This window comes from Tripterygium wilfordii, chromosome 1 (genome assembly GCF_013401445.1).
Source record: "Tripterygium wilfordii isolate XIE 37 chromosome 1, ASM1340144v1, whole genome shotgun sequence".
Taxonomy (NCBI): Eukaryota; Viridiplantae; Streptophyta; class Magnoliopsida; order Celastrales; family Celastraceae; genus Tripterygium; species Tripterygium wilfordii.
In genome coordinates, this window is record NC_052232.1 from 1,499,155 (window position 1) to 1,519,386 (window position 20,232).

Consider the following 20,232-nt stretch of genomic DNA (forward strand, 5'->3'; position numbering starts at 1 on the left):
CATCAAAATTGGTTGAAAAAATATCCCAAACTAGGCTGGCAACCTTTCACCAATCAATCATGTGTATTTTTTAGCCAAATAAATTAGGGAAAAATTAAAATTAAAATTAAATACATGAGGAAATTCAGAATATGTATAGTTCATGATTATTTGAAAACTAACAAGTCTATAATAAAATATTGAAAACTCTTTCGTTAAACTCATCTACATTATTTGTCAAACTCCTTCTACCTTAAGCCAATCCCTCAAGAAAATTACGAAACTCAACCGCATCTCTCCATCTCAATTTGCTAATAACATTTATACTTGTAGAAAAAGCACTCACTTTTTCTAAGGTATCGTAGAAACCAATGAGGTTAATAGATCTTTTTTTTCTTTAAAATAATACTGAGAAATATGTTTCTCAATAGAAACTTAGTTATTGAGCACTATATATCTAATCTAATCAATTATCAATTGTCAATCGATATGTCTAATTTAATCAATTGTCAACTGAATCACCTCTCGTTGATAAGGTTAATAGATAACTTGGAATGGCTACAAATACTAGATATTGTGGTTAGTATTTTTCACAATTACAAGATAAAAAGGAATACACTCCTAGATGAAGCAATTGCCTTACTTGTTAAATATATTTTTACTTATGGCTAAAAGTGAAGTAGACTAATCACCACCACTAAAAAATTTAATGACATCATAAAAAAAACCTAGAAAATCTTTAATCAAATTAGCTAATGCCCAATTAACCTTAATCAAATCAAATGAAATTAACATTCATTTGAAACATCAAATCCATCATCCACAACAGAGTTCATAACCAAAAAACCCTAACTACAATCGGAATGAAACAAAAGTCTTTGATCACAACATCTTAGGCAAACAACCGAACGATCTAAACCAATGAAACATGACAAAACCTCTCAAGTCCCTCTCTAACGGTAAGATTTCTGGAATCTGGCCCTGGCGCCACGACCTCCGAACTTCTTTGGCTCGCACCGTCTTGGGTCAGAGGCGAGTAGGGTCCTGTCATACCTGCCCAATATGTCCTTGATTTCCTTCTTGCTCTGCTCGTCTACGTACTTCTGATAGAATGCTACCAAAGCCCTTGCGATGCTCTGACGGATCGCGTAGATCTGAGAGGTTTGACCACCTCCGTTGACACGGATCCTCATGTCTACTCCTGCAAAACGATGCCGTCCGAGTAGCAGGATCGGCTCATAGGCCTTGAAGCGGAGGATCTCCGGCTCCACCAGCTCGATCGGGCATCCATTGATCTTGATGAGGCCGCGTCCTCGCTTGCAATGGGTCACGGCGACAGCTGTCTTCTTCCTGCCAAAGCACTGCACGGACTCTACTGCAGCCGCCATGGTTGGGTTCAGATTGTTCTTGACCTGTGATTTAAAACCCTTGGGAAGGGAAAACGAGGAACGATATATTTATAGGACCGGTATTTAGGGTTTCGAATAGGGGTAGCTGGATCAACGGTTAAGATTGAATCTGATTTATTATTTTTTAGAAGTTTTTTTAATTAAGCAATCTTGACGGGCCAGACCGCCAGAGAACCCAAACCCATCTCCCTAGTCCCTGCAGCATTTGAGAACTCTTGGGCTCCTATCAATTGGGTCGCATCTCACTCCAAAGCCCAAAATGAGCCCAATAAAGATACATGATTGTTGAATTACGCTGATTTTGACAAGATTTACATTGGAGGGGGACAGTGATGGTGGTAATATTAATATAGCTCCCAAAATAGCAATCAGAGCAGGATCTGATAATCTGGAACGTAATGTGAAAATATTGGGTGCTTTGCTTTTGCATTCTTAGTTTTGGGGCTCAAATCCAATTCCCGACATCCGTACCCGAGTCTAGGTATCATAGGATATGGGCATCATCCCCATTGTTCAAATGTAATATCCACACAAAAGGTACATGCAAGCTTTCGAGAACCCAAGCTGAGAGAGCATCACTTAACAAACTGGCAGCTCAATCTTCTTGCAAGTTTTAAAACATGCATACTGTTAAGACTCAAGACAATGACATTGAGGCTAAATTTCCATTCATATACAAATGTTAAAAGTATATTACCTCTGCGAGATCGATCTCACATTATCATCAATGTAAATATCAACAGGAAAAATAATCAAAGGTTCAAATGACAACATCAATCACACGCATAGATGTATAAGCAAAGAGAATTTAAAAAATAAAAACAGAGAGAAGGAATTTGACAATCATACCCTATAATACATAGTAGTGGGAAAATAATCCCTCATTGACCAGTATTATTTATCTTGATCTCTATAAGTTCCTCGATGGGTTGACGACATATGGGACACTTATTTGATTGAAGCCTCAATGCCTTTGCGCATTCGCTGCACATACACTGCCAAAAAATAAAACACAAAATTTAAGAACATAGCAAAAAGTGATGGGACAAGGGGGTTATGAGTTATTTCAATCTCAAGAGCTGTCACAAGCATCTTAGTGTTTCCAGGGAAATCAGAAACTAAGAGCAAAGTAAACTAAGATATAGATCAACCACTAGAAGAAACAAACAAGTATTGTAAAGAGAGAGGCTGGCCAAAATCAAACCCATGTTTTCTTTTGATGATCAAGACATCCAACACACCTGAATCCCTATTCATATCTAGCATCTAACTCTATTACCAAACAATATAACTCAAAAGAACGCGTTAAGGTTTGAAGGAACGACTTCGTTTATGTATAAGAAATTCAGAAGAGAATTGATGCTTAGCAATGATTCTACATAGAAACCAAAAACTAATAAAAGGACTTAAAGCTTAGGTGTCCACGTGAAAAACCACGCGTTTGATTTTTGTAAATATCAAAGACTAGAGACTAGTCATCACTCCTTCTGGAAAATCATAAATGAATGCATAAGTGATTGTCATTTCAGCTTCTAGTAAAAGATATTTGAGGTGGATGCTTACCATATGTCGGCAAGGTAGCACCGCAGTATCTTTAGGGTCAGTCATGCAAATTACACATTCCTTCCCGTCACTCTCATTAAACTCTTCTGCTGCTGAGCTTGCAATTCCGTATATCTCGCGTAGCTCATAGCGTATTCTATCAACCCACAAAATCTGCCTGATTACTTTTGCTTGAAAAAGACCATCATTATTCTTCTCTAGAACAGCTTGGGTAATCTGCATATGAGCAGATGTATTTTCATCTTCAGTTTCATCTGGTGAATGTGTAGATGAACATGTTTTGGCAGATACTACAAGAGGAAAGATATCTTCTTCAGTTGAAGGTTTACGGAGATCATCCAACTCAAAGAAGCCCAAGTCCATTCCTGTTCCTGAAGGTTGACGAAATCTCTGTCCTGGTCCTTTCTTAAAGGGAATTTTTACTGGCAGATAAGCTTCAGGAAATAGTGGAACAAATTTACAATCTGACTCCTCCTTTGCAAAGTAGAAAATAGTAATACTGCAAAATCAGGAAAACAAAAATATTATAGCAACAGGGATACACTAGTTCCATGGCAACTTCTTAATGTATTCCACTGGTAGAATATTTCACCTTCGAACTGAAGCCAACTAGGTATAACCTGCATGCATCTTATTTATTTATAATTAGTCTCCAGTGGTTAATCAGGTAATCTCAAGGTAAACTGTTTTTGCTACCGAGTAGAAGTAGATCCAAAGAATTACACATATTAACTATCAGAAGATTATGGTCTCTCAAGTCCCCAGCTCCTTTAATTTCTTCCCTCGTTGAGAAAATCAACATTGATTAACTATCAAAGATTAATGCATCACAATTACCCACTTTTTTATTGAACGGAGAACTAATTCACAATATAACATAGAAAGTATGACAAAGTTTAAAATAAAGGCTGCAGTGTTCATCAAATATTATCGTTGTTAACTTTCCACTGAGTCACTGACTAGTGTACTCAATGTGATCAAATCCATGAAGTTCTCCACCATTAGCAGAGCGAATGCCATTAGGCTACAAGGCTAATAGATGTAAAAGGCATAAAACATAGCCAATGCCTACGTTTAATGGTTTGAACATTTGACGCCACTTGAGCCAAGACAAACACCACTGCCATTGGTCCATGCCCAGGTTGAGAATTGTTAATAGATGGAGTACATGACAAGTACCTTTTAGTGAGACCCACCAACCTTTGGATGAGATGGACAACCATTCATATAATGTTTTTAACAGATATGACACCTCCACTCCTCTTAGAACCAGGCATTCCTCCAACTCTTCGTTGAGACTTGAGAGAGGTGGAGAGAAAGCGTGGGGGGAACTGAGAAGCCAATGTCTACTTAAATTAAAGTCTGTTTTTGTCAGGGCTTTCTACAACATCTAAGGTAAACAGTTTCACAGTTGTGATAAAACATTAAGGAGAAAGAAGCTGTTCAAATCGTCCTGGAGGAAATTGAGGCATCAAATGCCTCTGAAGTCGGAACTAGATGTGGGAACCATAGCATCGTAAACATGTTAAGAGGCAGCTTCGAAAGCCAATATCTAGAGTTCACTAATCAAGTCCTGACACAAATCCACAATTTGGCCAAATATTGGATACAGGACCAAAGTTGAAAATGGTTGATACCTCAAAAGCACCTAATTAAGCACCATTCCTCCCAAAATAATTATACAAATGGATCTGCACATTGTTATGTTCCTTCTTTGCTGGCTAAGAGGTCAGGAAGAGAGCCTCCTGATGCCTTTTAGTCTCAGCGAGCTGACGACTAAAACTTACTACGAGTTCCTCGTTGAAAACTAACAACTGCAATGATCTAGCCACATCATGATGGAATTTCAAAGAGCACCCGGGCCTTTTCGGCAGAGGCTGAATATTTGGAATGCTGGAAAAGGAAAGACTGATGTGGCAAGGAAGATGGATTTGAAGATGAAGAATAACATTCGGGATTGAAGACTCTGATGCTGTTGTCATTATTCGAGTCTAGGGCACTCATGTCACAATAAAGCAACCTAACAACAACTCAGCTGAGAGACTGAGACTCGTTTCTCTAAATGCCCATCTGACTTCAATTAGTTGCATGATTGTTATAGCCTAACTAGAAACTGGGAACAAAGCCCCAATACTTGTAACATTCACCTGAAGTGTTAGGTTAGTGTGCTGCCAAATTGCAGTGCAAGTCATGGTCTGTACTGGGATTGAAGTTGATCAATTATGACTTGATTCTAACTACAACAGCTTTTGAGCAGCTTGAATACATTACAAGAACAATGATCCCAAGGAAAGGAAAGGAAAGGAAGGATATCACCAACTATAATACTAATGCCTTCCAACTTTTTGTTTTGCACGTTTTTTTTATCACTTTCATTATTGCCCACCCAGAGAAGACCTCAAAAGACAAAAAAATATGAGGTCAACTTTCCTTAGCCTCTCCGATCAGCCCATATCAGATGCTCAAATCACGAGGTAAAGCGTAAACATAAGCTACAATTATCATCAAAAAAATGAAGTGAAACATGCACACTGCATTCAATAGGTTGATGTGGTATGCTGCGTTGATTAATCTTCTGATGCATAAAATGAGTTCCTCACAATCCCTTCAATTCATCATATTTGAATACTGAATCACCTTTTATCTTCTATTTTCTAACAAGGAAAAAAAGAATTCCATCTATGAAATGAAAACTATAGCTACAACAATAATGGATCCCAACTAAAGACCCAAAATCATTCTATTGCTACCCAACCCAACATCAAATTTCACATGTCAAATAGTTTCATGGTTTTTCAGCAACAGGAAAAAATAGCGAAAAGTCAATTCACCAATCAATAAACTTTAAAAAAGGAACAAGAGAGAAACAGTAAATACTAACCTCCCATCAAACAAAGCATCAAAAACAAAAGAAACCAAGTATTGATCCGGATTCTGCTCGTCTATCTCGACACGCAAAGTATCTTTATGGACATTGACATCATTCCTAACCTTCTTCGCGTTCTGGTGCTCCACGTAGGGCGGCGGCGATTGCACGGAGGCAGCAGGAGCTCGAGCTGCGGACCATCCATTAGTCTGAGGAGGGGCATGATTGAAATTGTAAGGTTGGTGGTAGTTGTGGTGATTGTAGCGAGGAATCGAGTGATTCCCATAATTGCAAGAATTGTAGTATGAGGGCACTGGAGGTGGAGGTGGTCGCGGCGGATGCGATAGATAAGGGTTCTGCGAGAAAGGATAAGGAGGGGTGGTCGTAGTAGCGGCACCTGTAGAGGTTGGAACGAGGTAATTATGTGGCGGTAGTGGAGGTGGAGGTGGAGGTGGTGGTGCTATTGAGGGTGGTTCTGTGGAGTAGTGGTAGTAAGGCGGAGGTGGCGGTGGGTAAGTATTGTGTCTCCTTCTGTTGCTGCTCCATGAGATACCCATTTGGGAGAAGAGAGAGAGGGGTTGAAGAGGGTGAAATGGGAAGGAAAGTTGGGGGAAATTGGTTGCAGAGAAGTTGAAGACTTGGAAGGTGGAATTTTCGTCGTTTCTTCTCTTTGTCAAATATTATTGGAGACTTGACCAAAACTATGTTATTTAAAAATAAAATAAAATAAAAAACCACCTGAGGGTATAATTGTAAGACGAAGCTTGGGAGGTTTGAATAAGTTCGATTGGAACGTTCTGGAAGCCACGCCAAAATAGCCTTTAACGAACTGGGTGGCTTGAAAATTAATCCCATGTCGAGTCGTCCAATCCTGATGAAGACCAAGGAAGAAGACTGAAGAACGCCTACAATCGTGCACGAAGGCAGCAGTTAAAGACGCCACGTGGACAGACGAGTCATGCCGTAGTTATTGAGGATTCCATGCAAGATGCGACAACTATGAAAAGGGGACTAACTGCGAGAGTTACGGAAGCAAATCAAGACTGATGAGACCGAAAGCATTCATGGAGGATATTCACAATTAGTGGCTATGGTTGACCTGCATTTAAATTCAATAATCAAGGCCTATTTGCATGGCGTGACTTAAGGAGTATTATTATTCTGTAAAGCCTATCTGCATGGCGTGACTTAAGGAGTATTATTATTCTGTTTACATTATTGTTTAGTAGTAAGGCTTATGGCTATATATGAGCCAAGCATTTTCATTGTAAGGGAAGGAAAAGAAAACACAAAAAACTGAGATTTATCTCAACCTTTCTTGTTCTTCATTTATTTGTTGATCAAGAATCCATCATTGGTGCTTTCATTGAGAGGCTCCTTTGAATGGGATCCCAAAAGGAGCGACTTGAGGCCTTGGAATCCAATATGCAGGCCTTAAGTATGGAAGTTCAAACCATGCACGCTGGCAATAGAGAACTGCAGCAACAGATTGCTCACATTGAAGAGATGCTCATGAGAAACCAGAAGAGACGACGTCAAAGTGGGAGCGCCAACAGTAAAGCTTCCCACCATTCAGACACCAGTGACTCAGAATCCATGTCAGAGACTCAAAGTGACAGTTCATCTGGAGAAGAAGAGACCACGCGACCGACGGGGCGAGCACCCGACAATAGAAAGCCCAGGATGGACTTTCCTAAGTTTGCAGGGGAAGATCCCATTTCTTGGCTTAGTCGAGCCAATCAATATTTCAAGTTTCAACAAATTCCTAAGGCAGAGAAGGTTGAATTTGCTGCATTTTTTCTTGAAGGAGAGGCCAATTTGTGGTGGCAATGGATCGAGCGGATCTATCGAAAGAAGAGAAAAGAAATCAAGTGGAAGGATTTTGAAAAGGAGGTGATCACCAGATTCGGCCCAACAGGATACGTGGATCACAACGAAGCACTGTCCAGGGTAAAGCAAACTGGGGATCTCCGCGATTACTTAAAGGAATTTGAAAGACTGTGTAATCTAGTTCATGGTTGGCCTGAGAAAGCCCTCATTGGGACATTTATTGGAGGATTAAAACCAGAGCTGGCAAAAGTGGTGAAGGCCAGCCGTCCTCGAACAGTAAGAAAAGCAATCGAATGTGCGCGACTGGAAAATGACCTTCTTAATGATATAAAGAGATCTGGCAGGTTTGACGCAAAGCGAAATCTAGCCTCTACAGCTGACTGGTCAGGGCAAAAATCATCAGCTAACGTTGCCACCAAGCAGATTCCACCCGGAGTTAAGCGACTTTCATGGGATGAAATGCAAAAGCGGCGTGAAAAAGGGCTATGTTTCAATTGTTCAGAAAAATTTGTTCCTGGACACAAATGTCAGACGCCACAGATGTTCATCATCGAACCTTTTCTTGATGAGGATGAACCAACTACTGATGAAGAGCCAGATCTATCAAATCAAGGGATCAATCCACAAGATCCAACCATCTCTGTACATGCATTGGCAGGAGTAAATGGCCCACGAACAATGAGGTTCCAAGCAAAAGTCCGTAACCGAACCGTGAATGTGCTGATCGATAATGGGTCCTCGCATAATTTCATTAGCGGTCGGATTCCTGGAAAGTTACAATTGGCAGTGAAGCCCATCGAACCCTTCGATGTGAGGGTAGCCAGCGGGGAAAAATTGACATGTAGTGAAGTATGTGAAATGGTACCCATCAAAATGCAAGGCATTCAGGTATGCGTGGACCTCTTCACTCTTAATTTGGTTGGACTGGATATTGTCCTAGGAGTGCAATGGTTGGAGAAACTGGGGAAAGTTGTTTCAGATTATCAGAATATGACCATGGAATTCGTTTGGGGCAATCAATGGGTCCGGTTAGCGGCACAACCTGCAGAAAAAACGGGCGCAATGGAGGCTAATGCTCTGGAAAAGGTGTGGAAGCAGGGTGGACAGTGTTTTGCTATCCAAGAAGAAAGTAACATGCCACTATCTCCAGAGTCAACAATACCTGAGCTACATGAAGAGGTACAACACTTACTAAAAGAATTTGAGATTGTCCTCGCAGAACCCAAATCTCTGCCCCCACAGAGAAATTTTGATCATCACATTCCTCTCAAAGATGAATCAAAACCGGTTAATGTGGCTCCATACCGATACGCGCATTTCCAGAAGAATGAAATTGAAAAGCAAGTAGCAGAAATGCTTGACAGTGGTATAATTCGTCCGAGCAAAAGCCCATTCTCATCCCCAGTACTGTTGGTGAAAAAGAAAGACGGGACCTGGAGATTCTGTAACGACTATCGAGCCTTGAACGATGCAACAGTCAAGGATCGTTTTCCTATCCCGACAATCGACGACATGCTAGATGAATTGGAGGGTTCTCATTTTTTCACAAAGCTCGACCTACGAGCTGGCTATCATCAAATCCGGGTGAAGGATGAGGACATCCACAAAACGGCATTTCGGACCCATCATGGACATTACGAATATCTGGTAATGCCTTTTGGGCTATGTAATGCTCCTTCTACATTTCAATTTGCCATGAACTCCATTTTTGCTAAGCATCTTAGAAAGTTTATTCTTGTATTTTTCGACGATATACTTGTCTTTTCGAAGACTTGGATGGATCATATTGCACATCTGCGGATAGTGCTTGGTATATTGGCTTATCACAGGTTCCATATCAAGCCCTCCAAATGTGCTTTTGCGCGAAAAGAGATTGAGTATTTGGGCCATTTCATATCATACCAGGGCGTACGGGTTGATCAAAGCAAGATACAAGCCATGATGTCTTGGCCCAAGCCACGGAACATCGCTGCCCTAAGAGGATTCCTTGGCCTCACGGGGTACTACCGAAAATTTGTGGCGCACTATGGGATGATAGCCAAGCCACTAACAGACATGCTCAAAAAAGGGGGGTTCAAGTGGTCCGAAAGAAGTGAAGCAGCATTTGAAAATTTGAAGGTGGCCATGTCCAACACGCCCATATTAGCCATGCCAGATTTTTCTACTTTGTTCGAAGTACACACAGACGCGAGTGATCTGGGAATCGGAGCCGTGCTTACACAGAAGGGTCGGCCGCTTGCTTACCTCAGCAAAGCCTTAGGCCCTAAGAAGAAAGGATGGTCCGTTTACGCTAAAGAGATGTTAGCTATAATTGAAGCCGTAAGATTATGGAGACCGTACTTGCTCGGAAGAAAGTTTAAAATCGTGACGGATCAACAACCACTAAAGCACTTGTTGGAACAACGAATCATTACACCGGAGCAACAAAAATTCGTAGCCAAACTACTGGGCTTTGAATTTGAGATCTATTACAGACCTGGAAAAGAAAATAAGGTGGCAGACGCCTTATCACGAAGGGAGGAGCAGTCTGTAATATGCGCAATTTCTGGACCAAACTGGGCTATATGGGATGAGATCCGGGAGGAGACCAACAACTGCCCCTATTGTATTGAAATCGGGAACCAGATAGCCGAACAACCTGATCAATGGAGTGATTACGAACATCGGGGAGGACTTTTTTATTTCAAAAATCGAGTAGTGGTGCCAAGTACAAGAGACATCAGACAGAGACTTCTTCACCATTTTCACGACTCAGTTGTTGGAGGACACTCTGGAATATATCGAACATGGGTTCGTTTGGCTGCTGTGTTTCATTGGCCAGGTATGAAGCTAGATACTCACAAATATGTCTCTGCTTGTGATATTTGTCAGAGGATAAAAAGTGATGCAAGGAAACCAAGTGGGTTATTACAGCCCCTACCAATCCCAGAAAGAGTTTGGGAGGATATCTCGATGGACTTTATCGAGGGTCTTCCGCGCTCTAACGGCTATGATGGAGTGTTTGTGGTGGTTGATCGATTAACCAAATACGCACATTTTGTTCCCTTGGTACATCCTTACACAGCCAAATCCATAGCACGGCTGTTCTTAAGCAATATCATCAAACTCCATGGGATACCACGATCAATTGTGTCGGATAGGGACAGAATCTTCTTAAGTAATTTCTGGGGAGAGTTATCCAAGCTGCAAGGCACTAAATTATCGATGAGTTCACCATACCATCCTCAGACCGATGGACAAACCGAGGTAACTAATCGCACCTTGGAGCAATATTTACGCGCATTCTCACATCAAAATCCGCAGAAATGGGAGGATTATTTGGCTTGGGCTGAATATTGGTATAACACCTCATATCATGCATCCACAAAGAAATCCCCATTTGAGTATCTCTATGGCCGGACACCGCCAGCTCTAGTAAGCTATCCGATTGGGACCTCCCCTAATAGTGAGGTTGATCGTGAACTGCAGGAAAGGGATGAGATAATCAAAGAGCTCAAAGCTAATCTAGATCAATCTAACAACCGCATGAAGACATATGCAGACCAGAAAAGACGTGAAGAGCAATTCATGACAGGAGATTTGGTTTATGTGAAGATACAGCCCCATCGCCAGAAAACTTTATCCCAGAATGCGCTGCACAAGCTGAGTAGTCGTTATTACGGTCCTTTTAAGGTGATTCAGAAAATTGGGGAGGTAGCTTATAAATTGGAGCTCCCTAGTGATGCACAAATACACCCAGTATTCCATGTCTCACAGTTGAGAAGGAGGGTGGGAGGAAAAGTATTAACCAGTTCAGATTTACCAATCCTGGACCAAGATGGCAACGTAACTCTACAACCTCTACGGGTTATTGAGCACCGCAAGATCAAAAGGGGGAGCAGGTTTCGCTGGGAGATACTCGTGCAATGGGCGTCACTACCAGATGAAGAAGCCACTTGGGAAGATGCTGCCATGTTCAAACTACAGTTTCCACACTTTACCCTTGAGGACAAGGATAATCTTGAAGGAGGGAAGAATGATGAAGACCAAGGAAGAAGACTGAAGAACGCCTACAATCGTGCACGAAGGCAGCAGTTAAAGACGCCACGTGGACAGACGAGTCATGCCGTAGTTATTGAGGATTCCATGCAAGATGCGACAACTATGAAAAGGGGACTAACTGCGAGAGTTACGGAAGCAAATCAAGACTGATGAGACCGAAAGCATTCATGGAGGATATTCACAATTAGTGGCTATGGTTGACCTGCATTTAAATTCAATAATCAAGGCCTATTTGCATGGCGTGACTTAAGGAGTATTATTATTCTGTAAAGCCTATCTGCATGGCGTGACTTAAGGAGTATTATTATTCTGTTTACATTATTGTTTAGTAGTAAGGCTTATGGCTATATATGAGCCAAGCATTTTCATTGTAAGGGAAGGAAAAGAAAACACAAAAAACTGAGATTTATCTCAACCTTTCTTGTTCTTCATTTATTTGTTGATCAAGAATCCATCAAATCCCAACAACGTATAGGCCCGTTTTGTAACCCTTGTAATTTGACTGAGAACGATTGAATATTTATTTATAAGGATAATGCTTGAGAGCTCAAAAAATGACTCTAAAAAATCTCATTTAATGTGAAATGTTAGATGTGAAGTAGATCCTACATGTACGTTTTTAATCAATAATTATTTTAATGTCATATATATTTGGGGTCACAAAATGGGGGATTTAGCATTGTTCTATTTATAAATCATGTAATGATCAAAATTCGTGTGAGCCTACTAACTTATAAATCATCTGACATCATGTTTACTTTTTACAAGACATCACTTCCTGACATGACCTAACTGCCACGTAAAAGATACATCACTACGACCGTATAGCCGTTAGGGCAACAAGATGACTCATGTTATATCCTTGTTTAGGAATATAACAAAGCGATTCATGCACCCTCTCTTTCACTTAGCAGGTGATGTGTTCTCATGTATGATCTCTTTATTATATAATGTCAGATAATTTATGTATATACAATCCAATCCTTCCTTCTTTACATGACAAGTGTCCCACCTCCATACTTTCTAAACACCTAACCTAACAATACCATCAAATTGATTTGTACATGAGTTTACACATACATGCCTTGGGATTCATCCAAAAGGACACGGGTTGGTGACACCATTTCCAAGACAAAACTCACTCTTATATAAATACTCTCCTCCCACCTCGAGAGAGGGGATTTGCGCAATTAGAAGCCAAAAACACTCTTCCAACCTCTCATGAAATATTCAACTTAAACACTATCCATCGTCGATCTTCCGCCCATGGTCATCTTCTTTGTTCATCCTACTGACTTGATCTTCGGAGTCTCTACGGCCGGCACCCCCAATCCGGCCTTGAAGCTTCTCACGGTTGCTCTTGTTGTGAAGTTTACAAGATTTAAGGGTGGAGACAAGCCTCGACACCATCAAGATTGACTTTTCAACCATTATAGAAATTGATCCTACAAATCACATTTGTCAAATACATGTCTCAACATTGCGGATGGATATGGACCCCCGTTGATGATCCCCAAAGATTCTGATCTCAGAATAGTCTCACTCTCAGGTCCTCAAGACTAAGATACTGTTGCTTAACCATCCTAGAAGAATCATGTCCAGTGTCATTTAACCAAATATAAGGGTTTGTCTCGTCATGGTAATAAAACAAGTTCTTCATGCCTACATTGCCTCCGCTCTTGTTCTTACTACCAGGCAGCATGTAAGCCTTGTAAATGCTCTTGCACTTCACTTAGAAGAACCTGCCTTCAATGTGTGAACGTTCTTCAGTATTCATCCCACCCTTATTTGCAACTCCACCGGCCTATCGCCTCAGCCTCCAGAATCCAGATCGTCATACCAAATCCGGATGGCTGCGCGTGATTCCGACATCCATCTGGTGAATTTCTTCACCTTTCCGCACAGGGACTCGAGATGCATCTTTTGTTGCAGATACTGATGTTCTCTTTATCTTCACTGCTTCTGCCTGCTTTCCTATATATATATATGTATAGCCCTCCCATCAAGGAATTGGGAGGGTCCCTCATGACCCCCAAAAATTCAACACAATGAGGCAGTGAAAAAGGTAAAGATATAGATAGTGAACATATAAATATGCAGGGGAAGAGGAGTTTTTTTTTTCTTTTTCTTTTTTTGACTTTCTTCTTGTGAGAAAGTAAGAAAAGAAGGCAATGGCTCCCACAGAGGCCAGAGCATATAAAATATCATGATGAGGCTGCGTACATTTTGCTTCCCCTTCATCATGGAATTTTTTTTCCATCCGGTAGGTGGACCAAGGGTCATCAGTTTGATGAATAAAGGGCAAAAAAGATACTTTTCGTCCCTCAACTATGAGACGAGTTTCATTTTTGTCCCTAAGCATTTTTTTCTCCCATTTGCGTCCCTCAACTATTGAAAAGTATCATTTTTGTCCTTTTAAGTGAGATTGAAGTTGGGAAAAACCTGATCTGACGAACAATATGATGCCATGTAAGATTTTTCAATGGTCGGATTTATTCGAGGGATAAACAAGGTACTTTCCCATAGTTGGGGGACGAAAAAGGGAAAAAAAAAAGCTAAGGGACGAAAATGAAACCTGACCAATAATTGAGGGATGAAAAATACTCTTTTGTCCATGAATAAAGGGGCTTTTAGGATCACCTAAATCTAAGGTACAAGCAGGAAACCATGTTTTCCAATGATTGTTTGATGGTCTCTGTTCTTGCACTTTTAGTGAGAGCCAGGAATTCAGGGTTCACCAAATGCTGCAACTTTTTAGATCAGTTATTTCCCCAGAAATCTTACCAGTGATCCCCACTTATCTCTGATTTCATATCATACCCAACCACCAGATTATTCCAACACCAAGAAAAATTGAGTTCTCCACTCCAATCCATAATTTGAAATCCACAGAATTTAACCGACGGGGAGTGGTTTAGTGGTGGCGGACAGCAGGGCGGAGAGTTCGCCGGTCTATAGTCAAGCATGAGAGTTCAATGGTGGCGGAGAGAGTTAAAAAATGGGGAGGAATCTGTCGGAGGGAGGAAACCAAAAGAAAGAAGGGATGTGTTGTTACCGTTAGATTAAATAGAGGGTTGTGATTTTAATAATTGGATGTCATTGGAACAAATAGGAATTGGAGCTCCCCCAATCCCCTCACGGATGCACCAAAAATCAATACTCTGATGTGATTTGACGTTATATCTGCACCGGGCTTCAACATAGAACTTAACCAGCTCATGTGATTTACAGATATTGCATGTGTCCCGTGAATTTACCATTGGGATGGAGTCCAATGGACCGTGCTTTCGGTGGGTTTCTTCGTCACCCCAAAAAAAAGAAGAAACATGTAAAGGAACCTGCAAGAACATATTTGGGAATTACACATGCCAATGCCCACTTGGTATGTATGGTGATGCAAAAGTCAGCTGTCAAGGAGTTCATATAACCACGATTGTCACAGCCTCACAGGTGATGTTCTTTCTGTGTCTCCAGGGGAGATTTTCAGTTTTTGCAGAAGAATTTACTCCAAAAAAAAGAAAGAAACATGGAACTTGTGTGCTAACAATCTTCCCTCTTTCATTCCTCAACGCGCAGTTCTTGCAACAATCATTTTATTCTTGATCATCTGTCTTTTAATCTCCATAATGTTCAAGAAGAGAATAAAGGAGAAAAACTTCCCAGAAAATTGGGGAATGCTCTGCTAAAGCACCAAGGAGTAAGAATATTTAGTGAAGCAGAGCTATGCAAAGCAACTAGCAATGATGATAAAAGTTGCAGTCAAGAAGCCTAAATCAGTGGATAAACTCAAGTAAATCAGGAATATCAACAGGAAATTGGCATTATTTCACAGGTTATTAAATCATAAGAATGTAGTCAAGCTGTTACTGCAGACAAAAGTTCCGATTCCTGGTTTACGGATTTCTTTCCAATGGAAGTCTCTACCAGCACATCCATGACAAGAAGTCACATGTTTTACGAAGATGGAAACCTCGCTCGAGGATTGCAGCAGAGACTGCTCTAGCCCTAGACTATCTGCACTCTATGGCAGATCCTCCCATCATTCATAGTGATGTTAAATAAGCCAACATATTGTTGGATGATTACACAGCTAAGGTATCAGATTTTGGGGCTTCATTGCTGATTTCACCATATGAATCTGTAATACCAACAAAAGTTTCTAATACAAGGTCCCGGAAGAAGGGTCACATTACTCACTGCTTCATCTCATCATTGCAAAATAAAAAAACTCTACCAAATATTGGATTCTGAAGTAGCTAATGAAGATGAAATGGAGGATATAGAAATGGTAGCTGAGCTCGCAAAAAGATGCATAGGCGGTGGTGGTATAAGAAGTCCAACCATGAAGGAAGTAGCTAATGAACTTATCAGGCTGAGGAAGGTACATAAGGAAACGCGGAATCAAGAGAAAATTAGAGAGACCGAGAGCCTGCTAGGAGAAGCACCATACTATTCCCTTGAAATCGCAGCTAAGGTGAAGGTGAAGCATCAAGACCTCTATACTATGATGGCTTTTGACCTCCATACTATAATGCTTGTCATCATGATGCATCTGAGAGTCAGAAGTAACTTTCACTTGCAGCGAAAAAGGCAAATAACTCATGAACAAAGCACTTAAGGTAAAACTAAAAATAACATCTACAGCAATGTTCATTCATTTTCCAATGTTCCATAACTTCTGAGACTAATGCATTTGACCTTTGCAAGTTTTATAGACTAATCACACTAAGGACAGCATCTGATTGACATTTGATCTTCAAGAGCATCACATAAGGTAAAGGTCTCATGAATGATACACATATATGTTAGAAAATTTGACAGTATAGGATCAAATCATAACAGAGAAGGGGTAAATTCATAGAAAAATATTATAATCATTGAAGACTGGATCTATAGAACCATGCTGGTATATGAACAAATTAAAGAATTTTAATTCGAACCTCATGAGCAATATGAACAAACATATGGAACTCACTACCTTTTAAATCTGATTCCAAGCAATACTGAAGCTGTCTCGATACTGCAACTAGCATAGCCTGCAACATCCAGGCCTTCCCCATAGTTTGCTAAGTTACTAACTAATATCTCCTCCATGAATAATACCTGTAAATCGTAATACAAATATGCCCTACTTGCTATCTCGTGCATAGTGTGTTGAGTAACACATGAGCTAACATGAGGTCGACAAAATACTGGTGCCCAATTTCACCATCCCTCCATTTCATCTTTAATGGTGCCCTGCCATAATGGACCCCGTCATTGCAGCGGTTATCAAAATGCCAGGGAAAGGTCATATCGAAGTCATCAATTGTGCCAGAAACAAGCCCAGCTTGCTTCAATTTATCTAAGACCACTCTATTGAAGGCTTCCATCTTGTTAGGATTAAATGCTAGAGTTCGAGCATATCCGCCAGTCGCCACTGTGGTCCGGTAAAAGATTTGTGGCACCACCAGTCCCCTCTGCCTCACCGAATCCATAACTTCTTTCCAAAAAGACACTGCATACTCCGCCCCATGAGAGAATCCTCGGATATTATGCCAAAAAACCCCATCATGTAAGCCTGAATTCATGATCACAGTATCTGGGACTGTAGCTTCTGAGAAATACTTCCACAACAAATTTCTAAATCCTTCGTCTTGCAAAGAATTTAAGCCTTGGTAGTTTCCGGTTTCATTCCAATGCCCATTGAAAATGCTCGTAATTCGAACAGTCTGGGATGGGTCTCTTGGGTTAGAAAAATTCATATCAAATCTTCTTGGAACTGAATGTATATCAGGCAAATCTAACACAAAATTAAGCATATTTCTTATCGTGTCGACATGATTGGAATCGCCCCAGAAGAAAATCCACCGATTCCTCAAACAATTCCATGCAGATTCACTTGAAAACAACCTAAATGAACAATGAGTAGAGTACACCCAACCATTACTCTCCAACAATCCTAATGAACCATTACACCAAGGACTCTGGCATGGAAAATCCGGTGCCAGGCATCGGTACCTACCATCATTGCTTATTTGGCAATCATCATTCTTGCCATGCCTAGTCCACCTCCCAACCCAGACATCTTTGTTAAAATCACTCTTTTGACAAATTTGCAACTCTGGCAGTAGAGTTTCAGATCTGATAAACCTGATTGGAATCCTGCGCAACTCCTTATCGAAAGCAAATCGACCAGGCGAAAACTTGAGACCCTCAAAGTGTCTAAAAAGGAGAATTATAGTGACGTTGTAATCACCAGCAAAATCTTGATGAACTTGCAGAGATATGGAATACGATCCATTTCCAAAATCTTTGACAACAGGCCGAGATTTCCATGCCTCCCCTGAAAGATCAGTCTCAAAATAATCTCCACCGAGACAACGAGCATTCCCAGACTCATCCAGAGCCTGAAACACAAATTCATGACTATCACCAGCCGATAACTTTACCAAATCACCACCATCCAATCCCGGGACCGAAATCTGAACAGTACGTGAATCCCTGCAAGGCTCCCCTCCTGGTGCAAGCCATCGCGAGAGCAGATTTGCAGTCAAGTTCGGCTCAAGTTCATCTGATAACCACAAAACTTGAGGGTTTCGAGAAAACACAGATGAGTTTTGAGCAGATACTGGTCTGTAATCCTTGACCTCGGTCACATTAGTCGAAACCAGAGGGCTTTGCGAAAACCCAGTTGAGTTCTGGACGGAGACTGGATTGAAATCGCTGAACTTGGTCACATTAGTCGAAACTTCAAAATCCTCAAACCCAGATGAATTTTGAACAGAGATTGGTCTGTAATCGATGAACTGAGTCTCATTAGTAACATTCGACGGCTTTCGTGCCAAATTGACTTGGATATTAGTGGCAGAGGGGGTAGAATTTTCGGCCGTCTCTGTAAGATTCTTTGTGGGTGTGTTTGATCTGACGGGTACATAATCTTGCTTGAACCTTCGGGTCTCAATGAAGCTCTTTATGGTACAACCATCTATGCTCCACACAACCACCATCGCAACAAGGACAAAAGCTGTAAGTATGGGGAGTCTCCATTGAAGAAACGGACTCGACCTGAGAGTCCATGAATTCGGAAACTGCAGGATCACTCCTTTCTCCGGCATCCGTACCCACAATCACCAAAATCAGAACAATCTAACAAATACAAAAGACAAGGTAGTAAAGTTTCCCGAAAAAATTATATTGTTTTCTCAATAAAACATTTTGACAACAAACCCATTCCGATAAGGTTTGATTACATCAGAAAATTCAACTTTCTCGAGAAAAATCAATAAAAAATAAAATTACTAAATCAGACGACATGAACTCACCGAGAACACTCCAATGTCGGAAGACTAATTTGACTAATTTTCTCCTCCTTGTGTTTCGAATATCCAGATTTTGAGCAAACAAATATGAAGTAAAAATGGAAAAAAAAACAAAACTTGATTTTTTTATTCTTAATTTTCAAAGGACGAGAGAAGAAGACGAAACAGAGTAGAGTTAGAGGTGGAGTTGGAGTTGGGAACAACGAAATCTATGGAGAAGCCAAAGAACTACAAAGGATAATCATGAATTGACGAAAATGCCCTAGAACTTCTTCCTTAATGGCATGTGTTATGTGTAGTCCACAAATCAATAGTGCATGCAATCACCGACAAAGGCAATCATGTGGGGGTATTAGTGTCATTTGGTTCTTCCTATTAAATTCTCATGCATGGTTGGTTTGGGCATTTGAGCACACTTGGGTTTCAACTTTCACGTGAGCTGTTTCTGGGTCTCACAAATGTCAACAAACAAAAAGATTATATTAATTGCCAATGGCATGGTGGTAATGTGAATGTATGGTAATGTGAATGTATGGTGGATTTGAGATGTACTTAATTCATTAGATTCGAATTGGTTTAAATCCAGACAAATAAATTGGATTAGAGTCTCGACAAGATTTCTATATTGTGACATGAACTCGAATTTCATACATATAATTTATATCCAAACTTGATCTAATTTGGATTGAATAAATTTGATCATCCGAATAGAAAAAAGTTTTACTATCCCTATATAAATGTGTAGGCCACGGTAGTTCAATTCTTCTTGGTAGCATGAGCTAACACGTTGCGTAATTTGTAGAGTAGCATGTAGGTCCGATAGATTTACTAAGTGTACGATGGAAAGGTGGTGATGGTTGGTCTCACCATACAATTAAAAAAAAAATTATATTAATTCATGAATCAAAATAGTGTGTATTCATTTATGAACTCAAATTTCTATAAAAAAAAATTTGGTGGGTTTAAATTTGGAGAGTGTGTTTTTTTCATGTGCAATAGTCTATTATTTTTTTGTTTAAGATTCTTTGACGGTTAATCTCTAGTTGGTTAAGGAAACGAACGGATTGAGGAATCAATGGAAATAATTAGATTAAACTCCTTATCAAAAAAAAAAAAAATCTTTGATTTTCTTTTTCCGGTAATTAATTACCCAAATGATCTAAAATTGGGATGTTAGTTCTATCTTAATTATTATCCTAAATCCCATAACCACAAAACATAAAAATTGGGCAAGAAGAAGAAA

General features: G+C 40.3%; 3 protein-coding genes and 1 pseudogene across 3 annotated transcripts; 1 reads left to right on the forward strand and 3 right to left on the reverse strand.

The window, feature by feature from the left end:
• Nucleotides 1-708: 708 nt before the first annotated feature.
• LOC120004043 (40S ribosomal protein S16) lies at nucleotides 709-1,415 on the reverse strand. The gene has a single exon (XM_038853265.1). It carries the CDS (start codon nucleotides 1,365-1,367, stop codon nucleotides 933-935), a length of 435 nt encoding a protein of 144 aa, XP_038709193.1. The 5' UTR covers nucleotides 1,368-1,415; the 3' UTR covers nucleotides 709-932.
• A 619-nt stretch (nucleotides 1,416-2,034) lies between these two features.
• Nucleotides 2,035-6,488, reverse strand: LOC120004037 (probable E3 ubiquitin-protein ligase LUL4). Its single transcript, XM_038853256.1, has 3 exons — nucleotides 5,833-6,488; nucleotides 2,952-3,450; nucleotides 2,035-2,383 (listed from the first exon to the last, which is right to left on the reverse strand). The coding sequence occupies exons 1-3, from the start codon at nucleotides 6,372-6,374 to the stop codon at nucleotides 2,270-2,272; spliced, it is 1,155 nt and encodes a 384-aa protein (XP_038709184.1). The 5' UTR covers nucleotides 6,375-6,488; the 3' UTR covers nucleotides 2,035-2,269.
• Nucleotides 6,489-15,083: 8,595 nt separating this feature from the next.
• On the forward strand, nucleotides 15,084-16,400 carry LOC120002386 (annotated as a pseudogene).
• A 124-nt stretch (nucleotides 16,401-16,524) lies between these two features.
• Nucleotides 16,525-19,201, reverse strand: LOC119999919. The gene is made up of 2 exons (XM_038847742.1): nucleotides 18,993-19,201; nucleotides 16,525-18,816 (listed from the first exon to the last, which is right to left on the reverse strand). The coding sequence occupies exon 2, from the start codon at nucleotides 18,783-18,785 to the stop codon at nucleotides 16,824-16,826; it is 1,962 nt and encodes a 653-aa protein (XP_038703670.1). The 5' UTR covers nucleotides 18,786-18,816; nucleotides 18,993-19,201; the 3' UTR covers nucleotides 16,525-16,823.
• Nucleotides 19,202-20,232: the final 1,031 nt, after the last annotated feature.